Here is a 24,733-nt window from a genome sequence, read left to right as displayed (position 1 = left end):
GTTGCACTGTATGTGTTTGTGTCCTTCCTGTTCGAAATCATGGTAGAATTCATGTTTCCAGTTTGTGTCCTCGATTTGATCTGTTCATCTACTATGCTAGTCCACATGATTAGTTTAATCTCTGTTATAGCCGTCATGATTTATTTTGTGCTTATTTGGATTAAATCTCATAGTAACTTGCTCATATATTCATCTGGCGCAACGTCCCCTAAAGCCACACCCATTTCATGGACGGCCTGGTCGATGCCCTCAAGGTGCCCTGCATCTACAAGAGTTTTGACTGTGAGAGGTACATCAACCAACACTCGCTGGCGGAGCATAGTTCCAGATGCGCGCACGCGCCCTGCTACTGCTATGAGTGCATGCTGCCGTTTGAGGGCTCGCTGGCGAGCCTCGTGCATCACCTCACAGCACCGTTCATCGAACACTACTGGCCCGTGGCGGTGAACATCAAGTACGAGATGTGCTACCCGCTCACTGTGCCGGAGTCACTAGAGGATCACCACCGCCTGCTAGTTGAGGAGGAGGACGGCAACATCTTCCTCTTGATCGTGGGCATCGGTGTAACACCCCGGATGTAACTTTCCCAATTTGTACTCCAACTCTTGCCGTTTCGGCATTAAGTTAATTTATTTTCTCGGGTTCGTGTCTTTGTCTCCGTGTGTTGTTATCATTGTCATGCATCTCATATCATGTCATCATGTGCATTGCATTTGCATACGTGTTCGTCTCATGCATTCGAGCATTCTCCCCGTTGTCCGTTTTGCATTCCGGCACTTCGTTCTCCTCCGGTGGTCATTTCTACCTTTCTTTCATGTGTGGGGATTAAACATTTCCGGATTGTACTGAGACTTGCCAAGCGGCCTTGGTTTACTACCGGTAGACCACCTGTCAAGTTTCGTATCATTTGGACTTCGTTTGATACTTCAACGGTTAACCGAGGGACCGAAAAGGCCTCGTGTGTGCTGCAGCCCTACACCCCTCCAATTTGGCCCAAAACCGACCAAAACACTCTCCATCTTCTAGAGTGTTCGATCACGATCACGTGGCTGAAAACCGCACCTCATTTGGACTCTCCTAGCTCCCTCTATGCCTATTTAAAGTCCCCTCCCGAAATTCGCGGATCTCCTTCTCCTTCCTCCCGAGAAAACCCTAGATCGTCCCCTCGTGCGCGCCGGACATTGTCCGTCCGGACCGGACGGATCCGCCACCGACCAACCGCGCGGTGCCACGTGGCACCCCGGTGCCGCCCGCCGCCGCGGCCCGCGGGAGCCTGCGGCTGGCCCTCCTCCACCGCCTCCCGGGCCGTGCCTCCACCGCCCCCCCCGTCGCGAGCTCCGCCGCACGCCGCCGAGCCGCCTGCCGTCGCTCCTCCGCTGCTCCGCCGCCTCCCCGCTGGTACACCTCGCCGCCTCTCCTCCCGGGTCGCCGCGCCGCCCCGACGCCCCCGCGGCGCCGCTCGCCGCCCCGGCCGCCGCGTCCGCGCCACCTCGCCGCCCTCCGGCCCTCCCTCGTCGACCCCGGCCGCCATCGCCTCGCCGGAATCGCTACAGTGCTCGCCGGAGTCGCCTCGGGCCGCATGCCACCGAAACCCTAGATCTGGTGGTTCTTTTTTCCTCTAAGTCCCAAATATTCCAGATCCAAGTGCTCATGTTCATAGCCTCGTAACTTTGCATCCGTAGCTCCGATTCATGCATATAGCATATCAAAATGTTCCTCTCAGAGAGTACATCATTTCATTCCATTGCATCATTTTCATTTGAGCTCATCTTGATGCCCGAAATGCTGTTAGAAGAGGGCTACTTGAGATAATTGTCAGATCTGCTGCTCCATTTAGCTTTTTGTCATTTTTGCCATGATTAATGTGTGCATGTTATGCCCTGATGCTCTACATATGTTTTGTTAAGGGTTTTGTCATCTTTCCAGAGGTGCAACCCATTTTTTTTGTGATGTGTGTGGTGACTAGCACAAGCTTGCAAAGTGGTGCACTTGTTAATTCTGATTTCAGGGACTTAGCAATTCCACTAAGTCCTTGAGGTGTTTATCTCATATGGCCATATGTTGATGTTGTTTCCTGGTGATCCATGCCTCTTTTGAGGATGATCAGTAAGGATGTTTTGTTAATATTGTAGTGCTCTATCCGTCCATGTCTTTGTTTGCAATTATGGAGCACCCTAGCTTGAGTCAATCGAGCTCTACCTTTGCTACTTTGTGAATCTGGGCAGATTGTCAACTTGTTTGCAATTTTGCCGATCATGTTGTAGTTGATCCGTGCATGCTATGCTATTGATCTTGCCATGTCTAGCTTTCATTTTGTGTGTTATTGATGGATGTATGATTAGCTTATCATGACTTGCTCCGTAGTGAGTGCATCGAGCTCGTAAACATGCCTACTTGATATCTGTTTTCAGCATGCTCCAGTTTTCACTAAGTCTGGAATCTGATTATGTTTTTGCTATGTTCACATGCTTGCAATTGTATTTTCTGATCCCTTTTGGCTCAAGGTCACTAAGGGACTTTTGTGAAGCTCTTTGAGTATCTCCATGCCATGCTTTACTTTGCCATGTTCAGGTCCTGTAGCATGTAGTTTTGTTGCTCCGAAGTGTGCTACCTGATCCGAAATTCCAGACAAGTGTTAATTTCACTAAGTCTGAGATCTGTTTGCCATATGCATTTTTGCCATGCTTGTTTGAACCTGTTAATGGATGAATTGGCTGTAGCTCAGTGCTAGACTTTTGTTAAGCATCTTGTATGCATCCCTGCCATGTATTTTGTTGTCATGTTTGGGTGCTGTAGCATGTTCATCTCATCGCATTTAGATGGCTACTTGCTGTAAATCGCAGACCGGTGTCATTTTTGAATCGCTTGCCATTTCCAAACCGTAACTCCGATTCCGGTGTTCTTTATATCATTTTCAAGCGATTTCATCTCATCTTTCCAGTGGCATACTTGTATTCCCATGTTGAGGCCAAGTTCTTGCATTTTCCTGTCATATCTTGCATATGCATCCCGCATCGCATCTCGCATAGCATATCATCTCTGCATCATCTTGTTTGATCCTTGCACGTGGTTGATTGTGTCCTTGTTGCTTGTTTGTCTTGTTTGGGTAGAGCCGGGAGATGAGTTCGCTAACGAGGAGCCCGTTGAGTTTGCTTTCGAGGATCCAGTCAACTCTGACAACTGTGCAGGCAAGATGATCATACCCTCGAAATCACTACTATCTTTGCTATGCTAGCTTGCTCGCTCTTTTGCTATGCCAATGCTACGATGCCTACCACTTGCTTTCAATCCTCCCAAATTTCCATGTCAAACCTCTAACCCACCATGTCCTAGCAAACCGTTGATTGGCTATGTTACCGCTTTGCTCAGCCCCTCTTATAGCGTTGCTAGTTGCAGGTGAAGTTTGGAGACCGTTCCTTGTTGGAACATTTATTTACTTGTTGGGATATCATTATATTATATTGTTATCTTAATGCATCTATATACTTTTTAAAGGGTGGAAGGCTCGGCCTCTCGCCTAGTGTTTTGTTCCACTCTTGCCGCCCTAGTTTCCGTCATATCGGTGTTACGTTCCCGGATTTTGCGTTCCTTACGCGGTTGGGTTATAATGGGAACCCCTTGATAGTTCGCCTTGATTAAAGCTTTTCCAACAATGCCCAACCTTGGTTTTACCATTTTCCACCTAGCCTCTTTTTCCCTTGGGTTTCCGGAGCCCGAGGGTCATCTTATTTTAAACCCCCCCGGGCCAGTGCTCCTCTGAGTGTTGGTCCACCTATCAGCTGCCGGTGGCCACCAGGGGTAACTCTGGGCTGGCCTACCCGTATCTAAGACAATCTGAGTGTGCCCTGAGAAAGAGATATGTGCAGCTCCTATCGGGATTTGTCAGCACATTCGGGCGGTGTTGCTGGTCTTGTTTTAACCTGTCGAAGTGTCTTGAAGAACCGAGATACCGAGTCTGATCGGAACGTCTTGGGAGGAGGTCTATTCCTTCGTTGACCGTGAGAGCTTGTCATGGGCTAAGTTGGGGCTCCCCTGCAGGGATTTGAACTTTCGAAAGCCATGCCCGCGGTTATGGGAAGATGGGAATTTGTTAATGTCCGGTTGTAGATAACTTGAACCTTAACTTAATTAAAATGAATCAACTGAGTGTGTTACTGTGATGGCCTCTTCTCGGCGCAGTCCGGGAAGTGGACACGGTGTTGGAGTAATGCTTGCGCAGGTTGTTCTCTAGTTTCTCGCTCGCGCTTTGCCGCCACTTCTCGCTCTCTTTTGCGAACAGGATAGCCACCATACTTTCTAGTCGCTTGCTGCAGCTCCACATATTTACCTTGCCTTACCTATAAGCTTAAATAGTCTTGATCGCGAGGGTGCGAGATTGCTGAGTCCCTGTGGCTCATAGATTACTATTACACCAGATGCAGGGCCTGATGATTCCGCTCCAGGTGACGCGCTTGAGCTCAAGTGGGAGTTCGATGAAGACTCTCAATGTTATTATGTTTCCTTTCCTGATGATCAGTAGTGGTGCCCAGTTGGGGGTGATCGGGACCGTGTCGCATGTTGGGTTATCTTTTATTTTGGCGCCGTAGTCGGGCCATGAGTGTTTGGATGATGTAATGTTATTTATGTACTTTTTTGACGTGGCGAGTGTAAGCCAACTATGTTCTCCCCTTTATTATTCATATTACATGGGATTTTGTGAAGATTGCCTAACTTGCGACATATGCCTTCAATGCGATTATGCCTCTAAGTCATGCCTCGACACGTGGGAGATATAGTCGCATCGAGGGTGTTACAAGTTGGTAATCTGAGCCTTCCCCGACCTTAGGAGCCCCATTGCTTGATCGTTTTTAGCGGCCGAGTTGTGTCTAGAAAAATGTTTTGAGTCATTTAGGAATTACATATCGGAGAATTTAGGAATTCTTTTTTACTTCCCAGTCTCCTCATCGCTCTGCTAAGGCATCCTGACGTAGAGTTTTGACTCTTCTCTTCTCAAATTTCACAAAAAAAAATTTAGGATCAAGCGGGTATCTTGGAATCGTTCCGATGGTTTTATGATGAGAACATTGTCTTGGTGCCTCCTGTCAGGGGTTTAGTGGAAGTGTCCCGGGGAGTTGAGCTCCAAGGTGTTGTCATCATAATTTTATCGTTGCAGTTCTGGAATACCTGAGTTTAGTACGCCGACATCGAAAATCTCTTTTATGAAGTTCGTTGGTGAGATAACCTCGACGCCATCCAGTACTGGGGCGGGAGTTCGGGAGTATCGCCATAACTTGTATAACGGATGCTCTTCAAAGGTTGAGGTAGATGGTTTCCGAATGTTTCTTGGTTATGTGTTGAAGGATGGATACAGCTGGATGTAGGATTTGCTAGTTTGCGTGAGATATTATGCTTCCCCTGTATCCCCAACACCTGATTGCATAACCAGAAAGGTTCGGGAGTTTCATAGGTGGGAATTCTAGTAGCTCTAGTTCTTCTTCCACGGATATTGGTTTGAGATTGGGATTTCTTACCGATTATTCGTTCTTGATCCGTACCTTGTTGATTTATTTCTCTACCTTAATTCTACGTGGCTTCTCAATTTATGGATATGTGACCATTTCAAGAGGAATGCATTCGTTCATTTTGTTCGGATGTGAAGACTATATGTTGCAATTTTAATTCCGTTGGATTCAGCTTCAATATTTGTCTATCAATGTGCTAATGGATGTCAACCTCTTCAGGATGGCTCCTCCAACGCGCACGACTCCGAATCCTGATCCACCACCACCTCCACCTCCTCCGGAGGCATGGTAAGTTGTGATGGCCGCAACCAATGCAAACACATAGTTGATCATGCAAATTCTCCAAGAGCGCAATCAAGGCAACCAAGGGAACCAAGGCAACAATCAGAATCACTTTGCTACACTCAACCAGTTCCTTGCTAACGGGCCAAAGACTTTCAGCAATTGTGTTGAGGCAACCGATGCCGACGATTGGCTTGTGGATCTGTGCAAGCATTTCGAGTGCAGTAACGTCAGGCCTGAGGACTTTGTCAAGTTCGCTCCCTTCCAACTCAAAGATCAAGCTGCAGAATGGTTCTAGCAATACAACGACTCCAGAGGTGGACGTGTTATCACTTGGGATGAATTTCGTCAAGATTTCCGACCTCATCATATCCCTTAGAGCATGGTTGAAAGCAAGCGTGAGGAATTCCGCAACTTGAAGCAAGGCTCTTTGTCTGTCTATGACTACCAACAAGTTGTTCCAGAAGCTCGCCCATTTTGCCAAGCAGGACGTCCCTGATGAGAAGAGCATGATATACCAGTTCAGGGGTGGTCTCAGAGAAGAAATTCAACTAGCTCTTGTTCTCTTCGAGCCCTTGAGATACGATGAGTTCTACAACATGGCATTGAAGCAAGAGGCTGCTCAGTTGAGGTGTGATGCTTCCAAGAAGCGAGTCAGAGATGTTACTCCTTCTTCCTCTACTCAAGTGGCCAAGCAGCAGAAGTATTGGCTTCCTCCTCCTCCGTTCCATCAGCCATATCAGCAGAAGAGCAAAGGTGGCAGTGGTTCTTCCCACCCACCCAACCCTGGCTTTCAGAACAAGACTTCGTCTCAAGCTCCAAGGTCGAGTGCTCCGTATCACCATCCGCTTTCAGAGGTCACGTGCAACAAGTGCCAACAGAAGGGTCACTATGCCAACAAATGTTTCAACCAGAGGCATCTTCCTCCTCCTCCTCCTGTCAAATCGGCAAGTACAGCTGTGGTCAAGCATAATCCCAAGAATGCCAAGGTCAACTTGATGAGCGCAGCCCAGGCAGAGGACTCATCAGATGTCATCATGGGTAACCTTCCTATTAATGATATTCCAGCTAAAGTTCTTTTTGACACGGGTGCATCGCATTATTTCATCTCGAGACCGTTTTCATCTAAGCATGGTTTGCCTTTGCAAATTTTGCCTAGTCCATTAGCAGTTGTCTCTCCCGGTAGGCGCATGCATGCTAACTCCATTGATCCGGATGTTACTATCACTTTGGGAGACTACAAGTTTCTATCTTCTCCTACGGTTCTTGGTGAATCGGATATTGATCTTATTCTCGGAATGGATTGGCTCTCTAAGCACAATGCTCAGCTTGATTGTGCAGCCAGGAAGATTCAATTGACTCATTCGTCTGAGGATGTAATTGTCTTTGCCGCTCGTGATGATACCATCCGTCTGTTTTCTCTCAATGAGAAGGGTGAATTGGATGCCATCTCTCAAATTCCAGTCGTTTGCGATTATCAAGACGTCTTTCCAGAAGAGCTTCCAGGAATGCCTCCGCACCGGCCAGTTGAATTCGTCATTGATCTTGAGCCTGGCACGGAACCTGTGTGCAAACGTCCTTACAAGCTCGGACCTGAAGAGTTGAAGGAGCTGAAGAAGCAACTCGATATTCAAGAGAAAATGGGTCTCATCCGGCCTAGTTCTTCTCCGTGGGGTTGTGGTGTTCTTTTTGTGAAGAAGAAGGATGGAACGGACTGACTTTGTGTTGATTACCGTCCATTGAACAAGAAGACCATCAAGAACAAATACCCACTTCCTAACATCAACGAGCTGTTCGAACAACTCAAAGGTGCCCAAGTTTTCTCCAAGCTGGATCTCCGTATGGGTTATCATCAGATTCGAATCCGTGAGCAAGATATTCCCAAGATGGCTTTCAGGACAAGCTACGGTTCATATGAATACACTGTCATGTCTTTTGGCCTCGTCAACGCTCCTCCGACATTCTCTCGCATGATGAACTTCATCTTCAACGCCTACACCAATGACTTTGTTTTGGTCTATCTCGAAGACATTCTGGTTTTCTCGAAGAACAAGGAAGATCATGCCAAGCACTTGCGTTTGGTACTCGATAAGCTCAGGGAACATCAGTTCTACGCCAAGTTCTCCAAGTGTGAATTTTGGCTCCATGAGGTTCTTTATCTTGGTGATATCATCTCTACCAAGGGCATTGCCATGAATCCTGAGAAGGTGTCTGCAATTGTGAATTGGGAACCTCCTCAGAACGTGAAGCAACTCCGTAGCTTCCTCGGTCTCGCAAGCTATTGCCGAAGATTCGTTGAAAACTTTTCTAAGATCGCGAAGCCTCTCTCAAATCTTCTCCAGAAGCACGTCAAGTACGTTTGGTCTCCGGAGTGTGACATTGCTTTCAACACTTTGAAAGAGAAATTGTTCACTGCTCCATTTCTGACTCTGCCTGATGAATCCAAGCCGCACGAGGTCTTTTGTGATCCCTCTCTCCAAGGTCTTGCCGCATTATTGATGCAAGAGAAGAAAGTTGTTGCTTATACCTCTCGCCAGTTGAAGCCTAATGAGAAGAACTACCCCACTCATGATCTCGAGTTGGCGGCAGTTGTGCATGCTCTTTTGACTTGGAGACATCTTCTATTGGGAAGAAAAGTGGACATTTTCACTGATCACAAGAGTCTCAAGTACATCTTCACTCAGCCTAATCTCAACCTCAGGCAAACTCGATGGGTCGAAATGATTCAAGAGTATAGTCCAAGTATCGAGTATACTCCAGGCAAGGCCAATGTGATTGCTGACGCATTGAGCAGAAAGGCTTACTGCAACAGTCTGATTCTCAAGCCTTATCAACCCGAGCTTTGTGAAGCTTTCCGCAAACTGAATCTGCAAATTGTTCCTCAAGGTTTCCTCGCCAAACTTCAAGTCTCTCCTATACCTTGGAAGACCAGATTCGCCAAGCCCACCTTCTTGATGCTATGGTGAAAAAGGTGAAGATTGGGATTGCCAAGAGCCAACCCAAGTACAAGTGCTACCGCCTTGATGACAAGGATACTCTCTTCTTCGAGGATCGTATTGTTGTACCCAAAGGTGACCTCCATAAAGTGATCATGAACGAGGCTCACAATTCTCTCCTCTCCATCCACCCTAGGAGCACGAAGATGTATCAGGACCTTAAATAGGCTTATTGGTGGACTCGAATGAAGCGCGAGATTGCTCAATTCGTGAATGAATGTGATGTCTGCAGAAGAGTGAAGGAAGAACACCAAAGGCCAGCTAGTCTCCTCCAACCTCTTGCCATTCCAGAATGGAAGTTTAACCACATTGAAATGGACTTCGTGACTGGGTTTCCAAAGTCCAAGCGTGGCAATGATTCTATATTCGTTGTCATCGACAAACTCACCAAAGTGGCTCACTTTCTGCCTATCAAAGAGTCGATCACTGCAGCTCAGTTGGCGGAACTCTATACCTATCGTATTGTCTCTCTACATGGTATTCCACAAGTGATCTCTTCAGACCGTGGCAGCATTTTCACCTCGAAGTTTTGGGATTCTTTTCAGAAGGCCATGGGCACCAACATCCGCTTCAGCACAGCTTTCCATCCTCAAACTAGCGGTCAAGTCGAGCGTGTCAACCAGATTCTTAAAGATATGCTTAGGGCTTGTGTGATCTCCTTCGTCATGAAGTGGGAGGATTGTCTTCCTTATGCTGAATTCTCCTACAACAACAGTTTTCAAGCAAGTTCGGGCAAGGCCCCATTTGAAATTCTGTATGGCAGGAAGTGCCGTACCCCTCTCAACTGGTCTGAAATCGGTGAGCGTCAGCTTTTGGGTAATGACTTAATCACAGAGGCAGAGGAAATGTGCAAAGTCATTCGAGATAACCTCAAAGCAGCCCAATCCCGTCAGAAGAGCTACTATGATAGTAAGCACCGTGATTTGGCTTTCGAGATCGGAGATCATGTTTACCTCCGCATCTCTCCTAGGAAAGGTACTCGTCGCTTCGGTATCAAAGGGAAGCTTGCCCCTAGATACGTGGGACCTTTCAAGATTGTCAGCAAGAGAGGCGACCTCGCCTATCAAATCGAGCTTCCTTCAAACTTTGCAAATGTTCATGACGTGTTCCATGTCTCTCAGCTCCGAAAGTGCTTCAAGACTCCTGACCGCACCGTCAACTTCGAGGACATTGAGCTCCAAGAAGATCTCTCTTATCGTGAGCACCCAGTTGCTATTCTTGAAGAGACTGAACGCAAGACTCGCAACAAGTCAATCAAATTTCTCAAAGTCAAGTGGTCACACCATTCCGACTGTGAAGCTAACTGGGAATGCGAGGATCACCTCCGTTCTGAATACCCCAGATGGAGTGTTGTAACACCCCGGATGTACCTTTCCCAATTTGTACTCCAACTCTTGCCATTTCGGCGTTAAGTTAATTTATTTTCTCGGGTTCGGGTCTTTGTCTCCGTGTGTTGTTATCGTTGTCATGCATCTCATATCATGTCATCATGTGCATTGCATTTGCATACGTGTTCGTCTCATGCATTCGAGCATTCTCCCCGTTGTCCGTTTTGCATTCCGGCGCTTCGTTCTCCTCCGGTGGTCATTTCTACCTTTCTTTCGTGTGTGGGGATTAAACATTTCCGGATTGGACCAAGACTTGCCAAGCGGCCTTGGTTTACTACCGGTAGACCACCTGTCAAGTTTCGTATCATTTGGACTTCGTTTGATACTTCAACGGTTAACCGAGGGACCGAAAAGGCCCCGTGTGTGTTGCAGCCCAACACCCCTCCAATTTGGCCCAAAACCCACAAAACCCTCTCCATCTTCTAGAGCGTTCGATCACGATCGCGTGGCCGAAAACCGCACCTCATTTGGACTCTCCTAGCTTCCTCTATGCCTATTTAAAGTCCCCTCCCGAAATTCGCGGATCTCCTTCTCCTTCCTCCCGAGAAAACCCTAGATCGTCCCCTCGCGTGCGCCGGACATTGTCCGTCCGGACCGGACGGATCCGCCACCGACCAACCGCGCGGTGCCACATGGCACCCCGGCGCCCGCCGCCGCCGCGTCCCGCGGGAGCCCGCAGCCGGCCCTCCTCCACCGCCTCCCGGGCCGCGCCTCCACCGCGCCCCCCCCCCCGCCGCGAGCTCCGCCGCGCGCCGCCGAGCCGCCCGCCGTCGCTCCTCAGCCGCTCCGCCGCCTCCCCGCCGGCGCACCTCGCCTCCTCTCCTCCCGGGTCGCCGCGCCGCCCCGACGCCCCCGCGGCGCCGCTCGCCGCCCCGGCCGCCGCGTCCGCGCCACCTCGCCGCCCTCCGGCCCTCCCTCGTCGACCCCGGCCGCCATCGCCTCGCCGGAATCGCTACAGTGTTCGCCGGAGTCGCCTCGGGCCGCGTGGCACCGAAACCCTAGATCTGGTGGTTCTTTTTTCCTCTAAGTCCAAAAAATTCCAGATCCAAGTGCTCATGTTCATAGCCTCGTAACTTTGCATCCGTAGCTCCGATTCATGCATATAGCATATCAAAATGTTCCTCTCAGAGAGTACATCATTTCATTCCATTGCATCATTTTCATTTGAGCTCATCTTGATGCCCGAAATGCTGTTAGAAGAGGGCTACTTGAGATAATTGTCAGATCTGCTGCTCCATTTAGCTTTTTGTCATTTTTGCCATGATTAATGTGTGCATGTTATGCCCTGATGCTCTACATATGTTTTGTTAAGGGTTTTGTCATCTTTCCAGAGGTGCAACCCATTTTTTTTGTGATGTGTGTGGTGACTAGCACAAGCTTGCAAAGTGGTGCACTTGTTAATTCTGATTTCAGGGACTTAGCAATTCCACTAAGTCCTTGAGGTGTTTATCTCATATGGCCATATGTTGATGTTGTTTCCTGGTGATCCGTGCCTCTTTTGAGGATGATCAGTAAGGATGTTTTGTTAATATTGTAGTGCTCTATCCATCCATGTCTTTGTTTGCAATTATGGAGCACCCTATCTTGAGTCAATCGAGCTCTACTTTTGCTACTTTGTGAATCTAGGCAGATTGTCAACTTGTTTGCAATTTTGCCGATGATGTTGTAGTTGATCCATGCATGCTATGCTATTGATCTTGCCATGTCTAGCTTGCATTTTGTGTGTTCTTGATGGATATATGATTAGCTTATCATGACTTGCTCCGTAGTGAGTGCATCGAGCTCGTAAACATGCCTACTTGATATCTGTTTTCAGCATGCTCCAGTTTTCACTAAGTCTGGAATCTGATTATGTTTTTGCTATGTTCACATGCTTGCAATTGTATTTTCTGATCCCTTTTGGCTCAAGGTCACTAAGGGACTTTTGTTAGGCTCTTTGCGTAGCTCCATTCCATGCTTTACTTTGCCATGTTCAGGTCCTGTAGCATGTAGTTTTGTTGCTCCAAAGTGTGCTACCTAATCTGAAATTCCAGACAAGTGTTAATTTCACTAAGTCTGAGATCTGTTTGCCATATGCATTTTTGCCATGCTTGTTTGAACCTGTTAATGGATGAATTGGCTGTAGGTTAGTGCTAGACTTTTGTTAAGAATCTTGTATGCATCCCTGCCATGTATTTTCTTGTCATGTTTGGGTGCTATAGCATGTTCATCTCATTGCATTTAGATGGCTACTTGCTGTAAATCGCAGACCGGTGTCATTTTTGAATCGCTTGCCATTTCCAAACCGTAACTCCGATTCCGGTGTTCTTTATATTGTTTTCAAGAGATTTCATCTCATCTTTCCAGGGGCACACTTGGATTTCCAAGTTGAGGCCAGGTTCTTGCATTTCTCTGTCATATCTTGCATATGCATCCCGCATCGCATCCCGCATAGCATATCATCTTTGCATCATCTTGTTTGATCCTTGCACGTGGTTGATTGTGTCCTTGTTGCTTGTTTGTCTTGTTTGGGTAGAGCTGGGAGATGAGTTCGCTAATGAGGAGCCCGTTGAGTTTGCTTTCGAGGATCCAGTCAACTCTGACAACTCTGCAGGCAAGATGATCATACCCTCGAAATCACTACTATCTTTGCTATGCTAGCTTGCTCGCTCTTTTGCTATGCCAATGCTACGATGCCTACCACTTGCTTTCAAGCCTCCCAAATTGTCATGTCAAACCTCTAACCCATCATGTCCTAGAAAACCGTTGATTGGCTATGTTACCACTTTGCTCAGCCCCTCTTATAGCGTTGCTAGTTGCAGGTGAAGTTTGGAGACCGTTCCTTGTTGGAACATTTATTTACTTGTTGGGATATCATTATATTATATTGTTATCTTAATGCATCTATATACTTTTTAAAGGGTGGAAGGCTCGGCCTCTCGCCTAGTGTTTTGTTCCACTCTTGCCGCCCTAGTTTCCGTCATATCGGTGTTACGTTCCCGGATTTTGCGTTCCTTACGCGGTTGGGTTATAATGGGAACCCCTTGATAGTTCGCCTTGATTAAAGCTTTTCCAACAATGCCCAACCTTGGTTTTACCATTTTCCACCTAGACTCTTTTTCCCTTGGGTTTCCGGAGCCCGAGGGTCATCTTATTTTAAACCCCCCCGGGCCAGTGCTCCTCTGAGTGTTGGTCCACCTGTCAGCTGCCGGTGGCCACCAGGGGCAACTCTGGGCTGGCCTACCCGTACCTAAGACAATCTGAGTGTGCCCTGAGAAAGAGATATGTGCAGCTCCTATCGGGATTTGTCGGCACATTCGGGCGGTGTTGCTGGTCTTATCTTAACCTGTCGAAGTGTGTTGAAGAACCGAGATACCGAGTCTGATCGAAACGTCTTGGGAGGAGGTCTATTCCTTCGTTAACCGTGAGAGCTTGTCATGGGCTAAGTTGGGACTCCCCTGCAGGGATTTGAACTTTCGAAAGCCATGCCCATGGTTATGGGCAGATGAGAATTTGTTAATGTCCGGTTGTAGATAACTTGAGCCTTAACTTAATTAAAATGAATCAACTGAGTGTGTTACCGTGATGGCCTCTTCTCGGCGGAGTCCGGGAAGTGGACACGGTGTTGTAGTAATGCTTGCGCAGGTTGTTCTCTAGTGTCTCGCTCGCGCTTTGCCGCCTCTTCTCGCTCTCTTTTGCGAACAGGATAGCCACCCTACTTGCTAGTCGCTTGCTGCAGCTCCACATATTTACCTTGCCTTACCTATAAGCTTAAATAGTCTTGATCGCGAGGGTGCGAGATTCCTGAGTCCCTGTGGCTCACAGATTACTATTACACCAGATGCAGGGCCTGATGATTCCGCTCCAGGTGACGCGCTTGAGCTCAAGTGGGAGTTCGACGAAGACTCTCAACATTATTATGTTTCCTTTCCTGATGATCAGTAGTGGTGCCCAGTTGGGGGTGATTGGGACCGTGTCGCATGTTGGGTTATCTTTTATTTTGGCGCCATAGTCGGGCCATGAGGGTTTGGATGATGTAATGTTATTTATGTACTTGTTTGACGTGGCGAGTGTAAGCCAACTATGTTCTCCCCTTTATTATTCATATTACATGGGATGTTGTGAAGATTGCCTAACTTGCGACATATGCCTTCAATGCGATTGTTCCTCTAAGTCATGCCTCGACACGTGGGAGATATAGTCGCATCGAGGGTGTTACAATCGGCAAGGTCCGCGCAGGCCACCACCACATCTCTGTACTGTGCGTCAGGGGCAACAACGCTGACACTGACAAAAGGCCAGTGTACATGTGCGTGCTCACTGTTACTTCCCCTCAAAGGTACGTGGGCGCCCACCCCGGCTCAATGACGCTGACTGGGACTGTGCCGAGCTGCTTCGTTCCCGGCGAAGTGGACATGGAAACCCCATGGTATGATTTTCACCCCAATATGGTGCATGGGGACTCCAAGGAGCTTCACCTGGACATATGCATTACCAAGTTAATTGTTGATCATTAGTCTTCACTCAATGTAATCTGCTGCCTAAGCATGTGGAGACTTCTTTTTTATATAGTATAGAACCTTCCATGCATGATCATGCTCTATTAGAGTATCATGCTTGAATAAAAGTGTATCCATTTATGGTTCAGTCTATAATCTTCCATGTATCACTACTATGGAAAAGCCTAGCAGTAGCGCAGGTATTTAGTGTATCAGTAGCGCGGGGTCCCACGCCACTGATACGGCGCTACAGCTAACATGTATCAGTAGCGCGTGTTGCCCCACGCTACTGCTATACATGGATAGCAGCAGCGAGCGTTAGTTCGATGCTCTACTACTAATAGCTGCAGCGCTTTTAACTAGGACGCGCTACTGGTAAGAGCGCGCTGCTGCTAACTTTATTCCCCTTGCTAATTTTAGTTTTTTTCTGCAAATTTGTTTTGTATTTGAACAGGCTTCATACAATAATCTTTAGCATATCATACACATACAAATGTAACCATAGCATCAAATCATGTCATCATCATACTCATCATCCAACACAAAGTGGTCTCTCGTCATCATCTCGAAAATAGCGATACAAGTCTCGATTACTTGGAACTACATCGTCATCCATCTAAACAATGATATATGCAAGAAGAGCTATCACTGTGAGTGAGAGCCGTACTATGCAGTACATGAGCTCGTATCCCTCTCTCGCATTAGCGTGAACCTAAACTAACTATTGGCTGTCACTTGGAAACCGAAAACCGGTACACCTGGGGCCTGACACTCCGGCCACTCATCGTATACTCCTCGCGTTGCACTTCTTCGTCATCGATTATCTATGCACCTGCATCGTCACATGAGTCGATGATATGCAACATACATAGTTGAGCAACAGAAAGAGTCAGACTTGCAAAAATAGAAGCAATATATCATAAGCATAAATAACAAAGTTCATCGTACCCAAAATGCCCTAACCAGAGTGATCTTCGCTAGTTGAGGTGGACGGTTTAATTGCATCACAAATAAAGTTTCGTCATGCATAACTCAACGTTTTGTCATTCAGAAAGTATGGACTAAACGGACACATTGTCATATATCAACAATCACTCCAGCATGTCGTTCCATCCATCCAAGTCAGGGAGATAGTCCCCGAGCTTAGTGAAAGGCTTCAGGTCGAGACGCTAAGCGGCTACGCGTGTTCGGATGTCTTCCTGCGACATTTGCCCTTCCTTGTAGAACAGACCTGTTTTCTCGAAGACCTCCTTCACGATGACTTGGGCAAGTTGATGCTGGATGTGATAGAATTCAGCTCAAAGTCGATGATCTAGGATATCTCCTACGTTCTTTGCCCATTGCATAATATGGGCATCGCCGGATTTAGGTGACATGCGAAGGTCCTGATGATCCCGTCTATACTCCAGCATGTGGTGTAGGACATAGAATCCATCACTAAGAGAATCACTCGATTGTTGGAGGCAGCCTCACCGTGCAAATGAATGATTGAAATCGAAGGAAGGATATTTGCGCGGATGACTTACAGGGGATGATAAGGAACGAGAATCGCCTCCTTGTCCTTATTAGCGACCATGAAATCGACGATGTAGTCCCTCCCGTATTCATGGTGCTCTGTGTAGACTGCCAAGAAGCCCTCGTGCATGAAGTACGAGTCAGCGAGACACATATAAGGTATCTGCTCAATCCTGATGATGTAGTTCATGTCAAGGCATAAAGGCGGACAAACGTAAAATCCAGCATCTTCAAGTGAAACATGTCAAAGATGTAATCGAATCGATGGAAGAACTTGTCCGCGGGGCATGAGTGGACGTACAACCTCTGCCACGGCAAGTAAACCACATAGAGTGATATCCTGGATTTTCCGAGGCGATGGGGACTTCTCTCTCCACTGCACATCGTCTTGAAGTCTCCTTAGATTGCTGTGTGTGGCCTCCAACGCTGCCATAGGTAGAATTGGTTCACCGGCGACATGCCATTTTGCCGCACCGGGGATAGGTATACGGTCTTGAACCCGAGGCTGCTGAGGCGACTAGATCATAGAAGCAGCTTTGTTTCCCTTCCTCCGTCTCTTCCTATGATTCTTTCCTACTGGAAGTTCGTCTATGATACATTCAGCCTCCGGAGGCGGCAATTCATGCATCGACTCATGACGCTCAAACCCTGATTACTCATCATAGGCGCCAGTATTCAGATACTATTTTGTGTTATCGTCATCCTCATCCTCATCTATGGCGACGTGATTAGCGACTAATGGAGCCTCTTCCTCACCGCTTCCGCTATCCAGCATGACAATCGACGCTAATTGGGTAGGTGGGGTGTTGATGTTCATACCTTGGTGAGGCTGCGTGCTTGTGGGTGTGCTCCTGGCCGCCTCCAAACGAAGCAGACTCTTTGGCCATTACAAGACCCACCAGTTGCAACCACCAAGCCACCGAGGGGTCTCATCATCATCCCCCCTAGTACCGGAGGAGCCAAATTCTCGTGGCCTGGTTTGACACTGACCACGGTAACCTTGAAGACATTAGGGGGATCGGCTGGATGTGGAACAATGGTTCTTTCAGCTTCATTATCGTCGCCTTCCCCACGTCCACTTTTTGGTCACCGATGGTGTACAATATGGTGCAGGGTTACGTTGGCCTGCAAAGGCAATGGAAATGGGAGATTATATATTTATTGAAGAGGGCCGGTGTGAAAGATACCATGAGGGCGTCGAGCTCAGCCAAAGATGAAGCACCGCGGAGCACGTCCGAGATGGAGGACGGGCTGCTATGAGCAGGTGCAGGAGCCGGTGCGGGAGCCGGTGCAGGAGCCAGTGCGGGAGCAGGTGTAGGAGTAGGTGCAGGTGCTGGTGTTGGTGCAATGCTAGTCGAGCTGCTCCCGAAGAATTCGACAAGGGGAAAGTCCGCTGCATTTTTTCTAGATTTTTCCGTCTCCAATTGAACACGGCTGGAACCAAGATACTAGACATATATGCAATCACTTGTTCTGTGGCCGCTACCATTGTTGCGACGGTCTCAACTGTTTTCTTCCCAACCGCAATCTCAACCTTCTTGTCGATGTTTTCTTCATTTAACCTCCGTCTTTCCTTTCTCTCCTCCGTGGTCTCATGGTAGTACTTCTTCCACGTGGCGCCATCTCCGACACCATGCACGCGTCCATACGATGGCCAAGTGTCCATCGGGAGTCGTTTCAATATGTTCAACGCCCGGTTGAATGGGGTGTCCCACTTCAGCCTCGCCAACGCCTCAGACGGCGATCGCTTTCGGCCGCAACCCTGTGCTGCTCTCTCTGCAAAAGGAACAAGGATCGTTTCCAAATATGACTAAAAGTGCAGTCGCATTGATCAAAAACTAAAATTACCAGCAGTCTTCAAAACCTTCTTGACTGAGTCCCAATGGTGTCATGCCCTAAGGACGTCACGCTCCTGTGGGATGGTGAAGTCCGCCAAGGGGTCAGGGATGCCTAGAATTTCGCGTCCCGTGTCCTCCTTGGCCCATGTGGACCTCTTCCCGCTGTAACCACGGCTTCTGATGTGGTGCCGTCCCATGTTCCTCTATTGAAGCCCCTTCATGTATTTCGACTTTTTTTCGCAGCTTCGGCCTCGCAAGCCGCCTTGAATATTTCAACCCGCTCTTCTGTAGCACCCCGAGACCGACGCGCTAGGTGTCTCCCAGTTATTGGCCGTCATAGCTATGTCATTTGCTTGCATGTTGCATTTTTTCCATGTTATCATCTGCATTGCATCTACATGTTTTCAAAACTCGCGTCCGTCTCGGTCTTCCCATTCCTTATGTTGTCCATTCTGAGCCCAGACACACTTGCACGCGCCCGCGACACCTCCAAAATATTATTTTGTAAGTGGCTGTAAAATGTTCTCAGAATGAGATGAATGTTGGTGTGCAGTGTTATTATGTTGTCAGTAGATTGCCTGCCAAATTTCATCGCATTCAGAGTCCGTTTGATGCCCCAACGGATAACTATAGCAGCAATATAGTCGGTCAAATGTCGGACGTTTTCGGTCTCCGAAAGCTGTTGCCGGGCTTTCCCTCTCTTTCCTCCCTAGACCATCTACACAGTCCACTACCAACCGCCAGGCCCAACCTAACCCTCCTCACGTCCGCAGCCATCCGATTGTGATAAGAGGGCCCTGAAACCCCTCCTAACCACCTAACCCCTCCTTGCATAATGCATCGACCCCCTCAAGTGCACGTCCGAAGCTGTCCCGACCCCGACCCGAGCAGTCGTGACCGTTGGATCCGGATCATCCCCAAACATCTCTAAAACATCTTCGTTTTCTCATTTGGACTCCGTAACCTATTTATTCTCGACCGTCCTATTTAAATCGGAGGGCCCAAATAGCCCCTAATCTAATCTCCCTGAGATATATATTGACCAACCCTAAAATTGAGGAGAGCTGTCCCATCCTCCGAATCTATCCGCCGCCGCCAACCCACTATCTCCACTCCTCGGCATCCCAGCAACCACCTTCACCCTCGTTTTCCTCACCGCACCAACCATCAGCCAGATCCACCCGCCACCACTTCGATCTGATCTGTTGGATATGGATCCAACGGCATCCAGCGACCCCAGCCACCCACGCTTCCTCCCCGCAGCTCTCAATCTGATCTAAATCGAGGCGCTACCTCGAGCCCACAACCGCGTGGAGCTCCTCTGCGCCCGAGCTGCACCAGGCCCCGAGCGACCCCGCTCTCCTGCCGTCTCTAGCACCCCGCCGGCAAGCGCCACCGCAGCAGCTGCTCCGTTCCTCGCCCGAACCAGTAGGTCGTCCTCACCGCCCTACCCCTTTTTTCTCCTTCGTTGAAGCTCTCTCTCTGCCTCATTGGACTCCCTCTCTTTTCTCTGTAAGAACGACACCGCCATCTTCTTCCCGGAGGAGGACCTCGACAATAACACCGCTCGCAGTGCCCCCGATCTTCCCTAGCGCGACCATGTCCAGCTGACGCCCCTATGCCATCCTGCCATGCCCCGGCACTGCTGCTGCAAGTCCCGCTGCCGGGGGCCGCATCCCGCTCCGTCCCGGCCTCTTCCCCACCGTCCTGGTCTTTTCCTCGTGACCGGATCCCGTTCCTGCACGCCTGCCGCCGCTATCCTCCTGTTCATCTGCTTAGAGCGGGCACTCGAACGCCCGCTTGCGTTGACTGTGGGGTGCCTCGTCAGCGCCCGGGTGCCCATCTACAGGGCGGCTCCAGATCCGGCCTAGCTAGCCTCGCCTCGGCCCAGTCGCCCTCCTACCGCCTTCCTCCCCACTGCATGGGCTGAGCCCCTCTGATGAGGCCCAGTCCGGCTCAGTTTTGGCCCACTTATTTTTTTCCAATTCAGCGAATTTGCTAATTATCCATAGACTGTAGTTTTTGCAGAAAATCCCCTCTTCTTCATGCATATCATAAATCATAAATTGTGCATCACATGTAAAAAACTTCATATATGAAAAATGATTAGAATTTCATCTACTTCCATAATATCCAACTTTCATGCATGTTTAAAATGTTGTTTGATTAAATTTGCATATTTAGCATGCTAAAACGATTTATCTTATAATTAAATCACTGTAGCTCCAAATTAAATAAACTTTATATGTAAACGGGGTAGAAAAATGCCTAGTTTAACATGGTGCACTCATCTTGCATGTTTAACAACTCTAAAATATGGTTTAGGGCAGAACAGTACCAAATTCATAATATGCATATGGGGATTTTGCCGGAATTATTTTTTTCTTCTGGCCTCATTTAGACATGCCTAAATAGTTAGTTTCTTTATCCTTCACCTCCTGTCATGTCTAACAACTTTTAATATTGTTGGTTACATACACAGGTGAGAACCAAATAATTGAATGTGGTGTTTTGTCAATATGCATCTCGTTGCATATTGAGCTCCACTTAACTTGTAGTTTTGTTTGTGGACTTTGCCATGCCATGCATCTTTACACCGGACATGCATCATCCTTGGTTGTGCATCATGCCATGTTTATGCTTGTGTGTTTACCATGTTGTTTGCTTCTTTCCGATTTGCTTATCTCATTAGCTTTGGTTTCGTTCCAGAGTTGTGACGATTTGTTTGACTACGTCCGTTTGTCTTCTTCATGGAATGGTTCTTCTCCCTTGCGGGATCTCAGGAAAGATGGCCATTACCCTCGATATCACTTCTATCTTTGCTTGCTAGTTGTTCGTTCTATCGCTATGTCGCGCTACCTACCACTTGTTTATCATGCCTCCCATTCTGCCATGTCAAGCCTCTAGCCCACCTTCCTAGCAAACTGTTGTTTGGCTATGTTACCGCTTTTGCTCAGCCCCTCTTATAGTGTTGCCTGTTGTAGGTGCCTTGCAGTTTGTTACATGTTGGAACATGGATATGTTGGGATATCATATTATCTCTTATTTAATTAATGCATCTATATACTTGATAAAGGGTGGAAGGCTCGGCCTTATGCCTGGTGTTTTGTTCCACACTTGCCGCCTTAGTTTCCATCATACCGGTGTTATGTTCCTTGATTTTGCGTTCCTAACGCGGTTGGGGTTATGGGACCCCCTTGACAGTTCAGTTTCAATAAAAATCCTCCAGCAAGGCCCAACCTTGGTTTTACATTTGCCTAACAACCTATAAACTTTCCCGTGGGAGTAATTAACCTGAGCGTCATCTTTATTTTAACCCCCCCCCTTGGGCCAGTGCTTCTCTAAGTGTTGGTCCGAACTAAGTAGACTGCGGGGCCACCTCGGGGAAACTTGAGGGCTGGTTTTACTCGTAGGATGTCTCATCCGGTGTGCCCTGAGAACGAGATATGTGTAGCTCCTATCGGGATTTGTCGACACATTCGGGCGGTCTTGCTGGTCTTGTTTTACCATTGTCGAAATATCTTGTAACCGGGATTCCGAGTCTGATCGGATTATTCTGGGAGAAGGAATATCCTTCGTTGATTGTGAGAGCTTGTGATGGGCTAAGTTGGGACACCCCTATAGGGTATAAGCTTTCGAGAGCCGTGCCCGCGGTTATGTGGAAGATGGGAATTTGTTAATATCTGGTTGTAGAGAAATTGACACTTAACTTAACTAAAATGAATCAACTACATGTGTAGCCGTGATGGTCTCTTCTCGGCGGAGTCCGGGAAGTGAACACGGTTTGGGTTATGTTTGAATGTAAGTAGTTTCAGGATCACTTCTTGATCGCTCCTAGCTCCACGACCATTGCGTAGCTTCTCATCTTACTCTTATTTGAGTATGTTAGCCACCATATTTGCTTAGTGCTTGCTGCAGCTCCACATCATTACCTTATCCTACCCATAAGCTTAAACAGTCTTGATCTCGCAGGTGTGAGATTGCTGAGTCCTCGTGACTCATGGATACTTCCAAAATAGTTGCAGGTGCCAACTATACTAGTGCAGGTGATGCTACCGAACTCAAGTGGGAGTTCGACGAGGACCTTGGTCGTTACTATGTGTCGTTTCGTGATGATCGGGGATCTAGCATTTGGGGTTGTCTTCTTTTATTTTGGTTCTATAGTCGGACCTTGATTGTACTCTAGTTGATGTATGTTTAACTTGTTATTTGTGTGAAGTGGCGATTGTAAGCCAACTCTTTATGCATTTCTTAATAAGTACATGGGATTGTGTGAAGGTTACCCCCCTTGCGACAAAACCACCATGCGGTTATGCCTCTAAGTCTTGCCTCGACACATGGGAGATATAGCCGCATCGTGGGTGTTACATCTTCCATGATTATCGGATTGTCCTTTACAATCTTGGAGTAGGGTTCCTTTTTGTTGACGATCCGATCTTTCACCCATGCTTTCCAGGCGGCCAACACGTCTCTATACTTGGTCATGGCATGTTTGTTTATCTTCTTCATTGCCGGGTCCTTATCTGGATTTTTATATTCCTTTTCATCCCGGCCGGGGAACAAGAATATCTGGTGCATCTTCCATAGGAGGGAGGGCCTCATATTATCTATCTTCTTTAGTTTCACATCGTTCATGGTGGCGGTTGTCCGTATGATATAGCCTATTTGATTGTCGTAGCACGACTGCGCTTCCTCAGGCGCTGTTGGCTCAAAAATATCGCCGTCCATCTTCGTAGCCACCAGTCTAGTAGTCATGAGCTGGTTTAGGCGCCGTAGCCTCTTTGCTTTTGGTTATATGCCGGCTTCGCTAGTCTCGGCACCGGTCTCGGTGCTGGTCTCAGTCTCAGCGCCGATCTGCATGTCGGTCTCAGTCCCTGATGTGACAGGTAGGCCCAGCAATAACATCCGTTGATCATCAGCAAGGCTCAAAAATTCGTCTGCCGTGAGGTAGACGTTGTCGCACTCACCAGAACCCTATCCTTCATCTTTGCTAGCCATGTTTCCTATGATTAAATCTAGTCAATTAATCTAGCCTTAATAAAATGAATAATGACAAAAAAGGCATATGTTTTGCAGGAACGTTGACTCCTTCCTGGTGTGGCAAATCCCGGGCACTCGATATGTCCTAGTTTGTAGCACAAGTCATGCCGGAATTCACGGAAAATTTCGGCATGACCTTTGCTAAAAAGTGGACAAATCGAGGACCTGAAATTTTTCGGAACAGAAATGAATCAACATTTCGGCAAAACAACAAAAGGCCACTTGGCCACTTGGGCACAATCGAACCACTTCAATGAAAATATATTACATGACCACTTCAATGAAAAGATATAATCAACAATAAAAGTCTAGGAAGGGATCATCTTTAAAATAAAACTTGCCTAAATTCTTTTCCTAGAAAAATAGTGTTCTTTTCAAAAATCAAAAACCATTGCAAAATGATCTTACTAAACACTTCTCTGCCTAGGACAGAACCCAAATTCTGTTCTAGCTATTCATCACACACACACACACATTATTTTCTCTAACCCTTCTCTGCCTAGAACAGAACCCAATTAAAATTGCAAAGGAACTCCATTTCTCTAACCCTTCTGGCCTAATGCTCTAAAATAAATTTTTCCTCTAACCTAGCGAACCTAGTTAACCTAGCTTTTTAGCCTAACGAACCTAATTAACCTAGCTATTTAACCTACCTAGTTAGTTAACCAAGCTTGTTCACCTAGTTTACCTTCATAATTAACCTAATTAAACTAGTTAACCTAGCAAGTGCTCTGTCAAAGCCCTAAATAATTTTTTTCTTAACCTAGATAATTAACCTAATTAAACTAGTTAACCTAACTAGTTCTCTATTAAAGCCCTAACTAAATTTTGCACTAACCTAGATAATTAACCTAATTAAACTAGTTAACCTAGATAGTTAGTATGCCAAATGTTTGTGGTATGCATGAGAGAGAGAGGAGGGGTGCTTACAGAGGATGGCTTCGATGGTGGCGAGGGAGGCAGGGGCGTCTCCGGTGACGGCGAGGGAGGTAGGGGCATCGAGGGTGGCTTCGGTGGTGCCGAGGGCAGCTCTGGTGGCGTTGATGAGGCCACGCGGCTCCGGTGGTGTCGACAACGCGCAGCTCTAGTGGCTTCGGGTGCGTCGACATCGGCAGGAGACGACAACGAAGTGGGGCGACAACGAATTGGGGACATGGCGGCGAAGTGGGGCGAGGGATTTATGGGACAAGTGGTGGACGGGGGGAGGGAAACCGCTGGTTAAGTCAAACATAGCGGTAGCGCATTACTGAAAACGCGCTATAGCTAAGTTAGCTATAGCGCGTTTCACAAAACGTGCTACTCCTAAGCCTTTCTCCTTTTTTCCTTTCTCATTTATTTTTCTTTACATTTTATTTTTTCCTTTCTCCTTTTTCTATTTATTTCATTTTCATTTACTTTTCTATTTGTTTTTTTTACTTATTTCTTTTCGTTAGCAGTAGCGCCTTTCTACGTAAACACGCTGCTACAATAAAGATAGCGGTAGCGCGGTTTCTATAAGAACGCTACTACGATGTGTAGCCTACTGGCTTAGTGGTGATAATTTTAGTAGTAGCACGCTTAACGAAAGACACGCTACTGCTGCGTTTGTATCTGTAGCACGTTTATCCTGCACGCGCTACTGCTATTTAGCACTAGCACCCTTTTTTAACAAGCGCTACTGCTAAAGTTCTGTGTATAAGGTTTTCCCTAGTAGTG

At 47.5% G+C, this 24,733-nt stretch overlaps 1 protein-coding gene across 1 annotated transcript; it reads left to right on the top strand.

Moving 5' to 3' along the window:
* The first annotated feature begins 227 nt into the window (after positions 1-227).
* Positions 228-14,663, top strand: LOC147965055 (uncharacterized). The gene is made up of 2 exons (XM_087530265.1): positions 228-561; positions 14,386-14,663. Exons 1-2 carry the CDS (start codon positions 228-230, stop codon positions 14,661-14,663), a joined length of 612 nt encoding a protein of 203 aa, XP_087386391.1.
* Positions 14,664-24,733: the final 10,070 nt, after the last annotated feature.

This window comes from Triticum urartu, chromosome 6A (genome assembly GCF_056163025.1).
Source record: "Triticum urartu cultivar PI428250 chromosome 6A, HENAU_Tu73, whole genome shotgun sequence".
Taxonomy (NCBI): domain Eukaryota; kingdom Viridiplantae; phylum Streptophyta; class Magnoliopsida; order Poales; family Poaceae; genus Triticum; species Triticum urartu.
Note: the sequence above shows the minus strand (reverse complement) of the source record. Positions and strands in the feature narration are given on the sequence as shown.

Excerpts from the sequence above, each read along its gene's own strand:
- LOC147965055 (XM_087530265.1), top strand. The coding sequence starts at position 228 with ATGGACGGCCTGGTCGATGCCCTCAAGGTGCCCTGCATCTACAAGAGT. Across the intron at positions 562-14,385 it reads CCTCTTGATCGTGGGCATCG|GCCACCACCACATCTCTGTA; the intron begins GTGTAACACCCC and ends AGGTCCGCGCAG.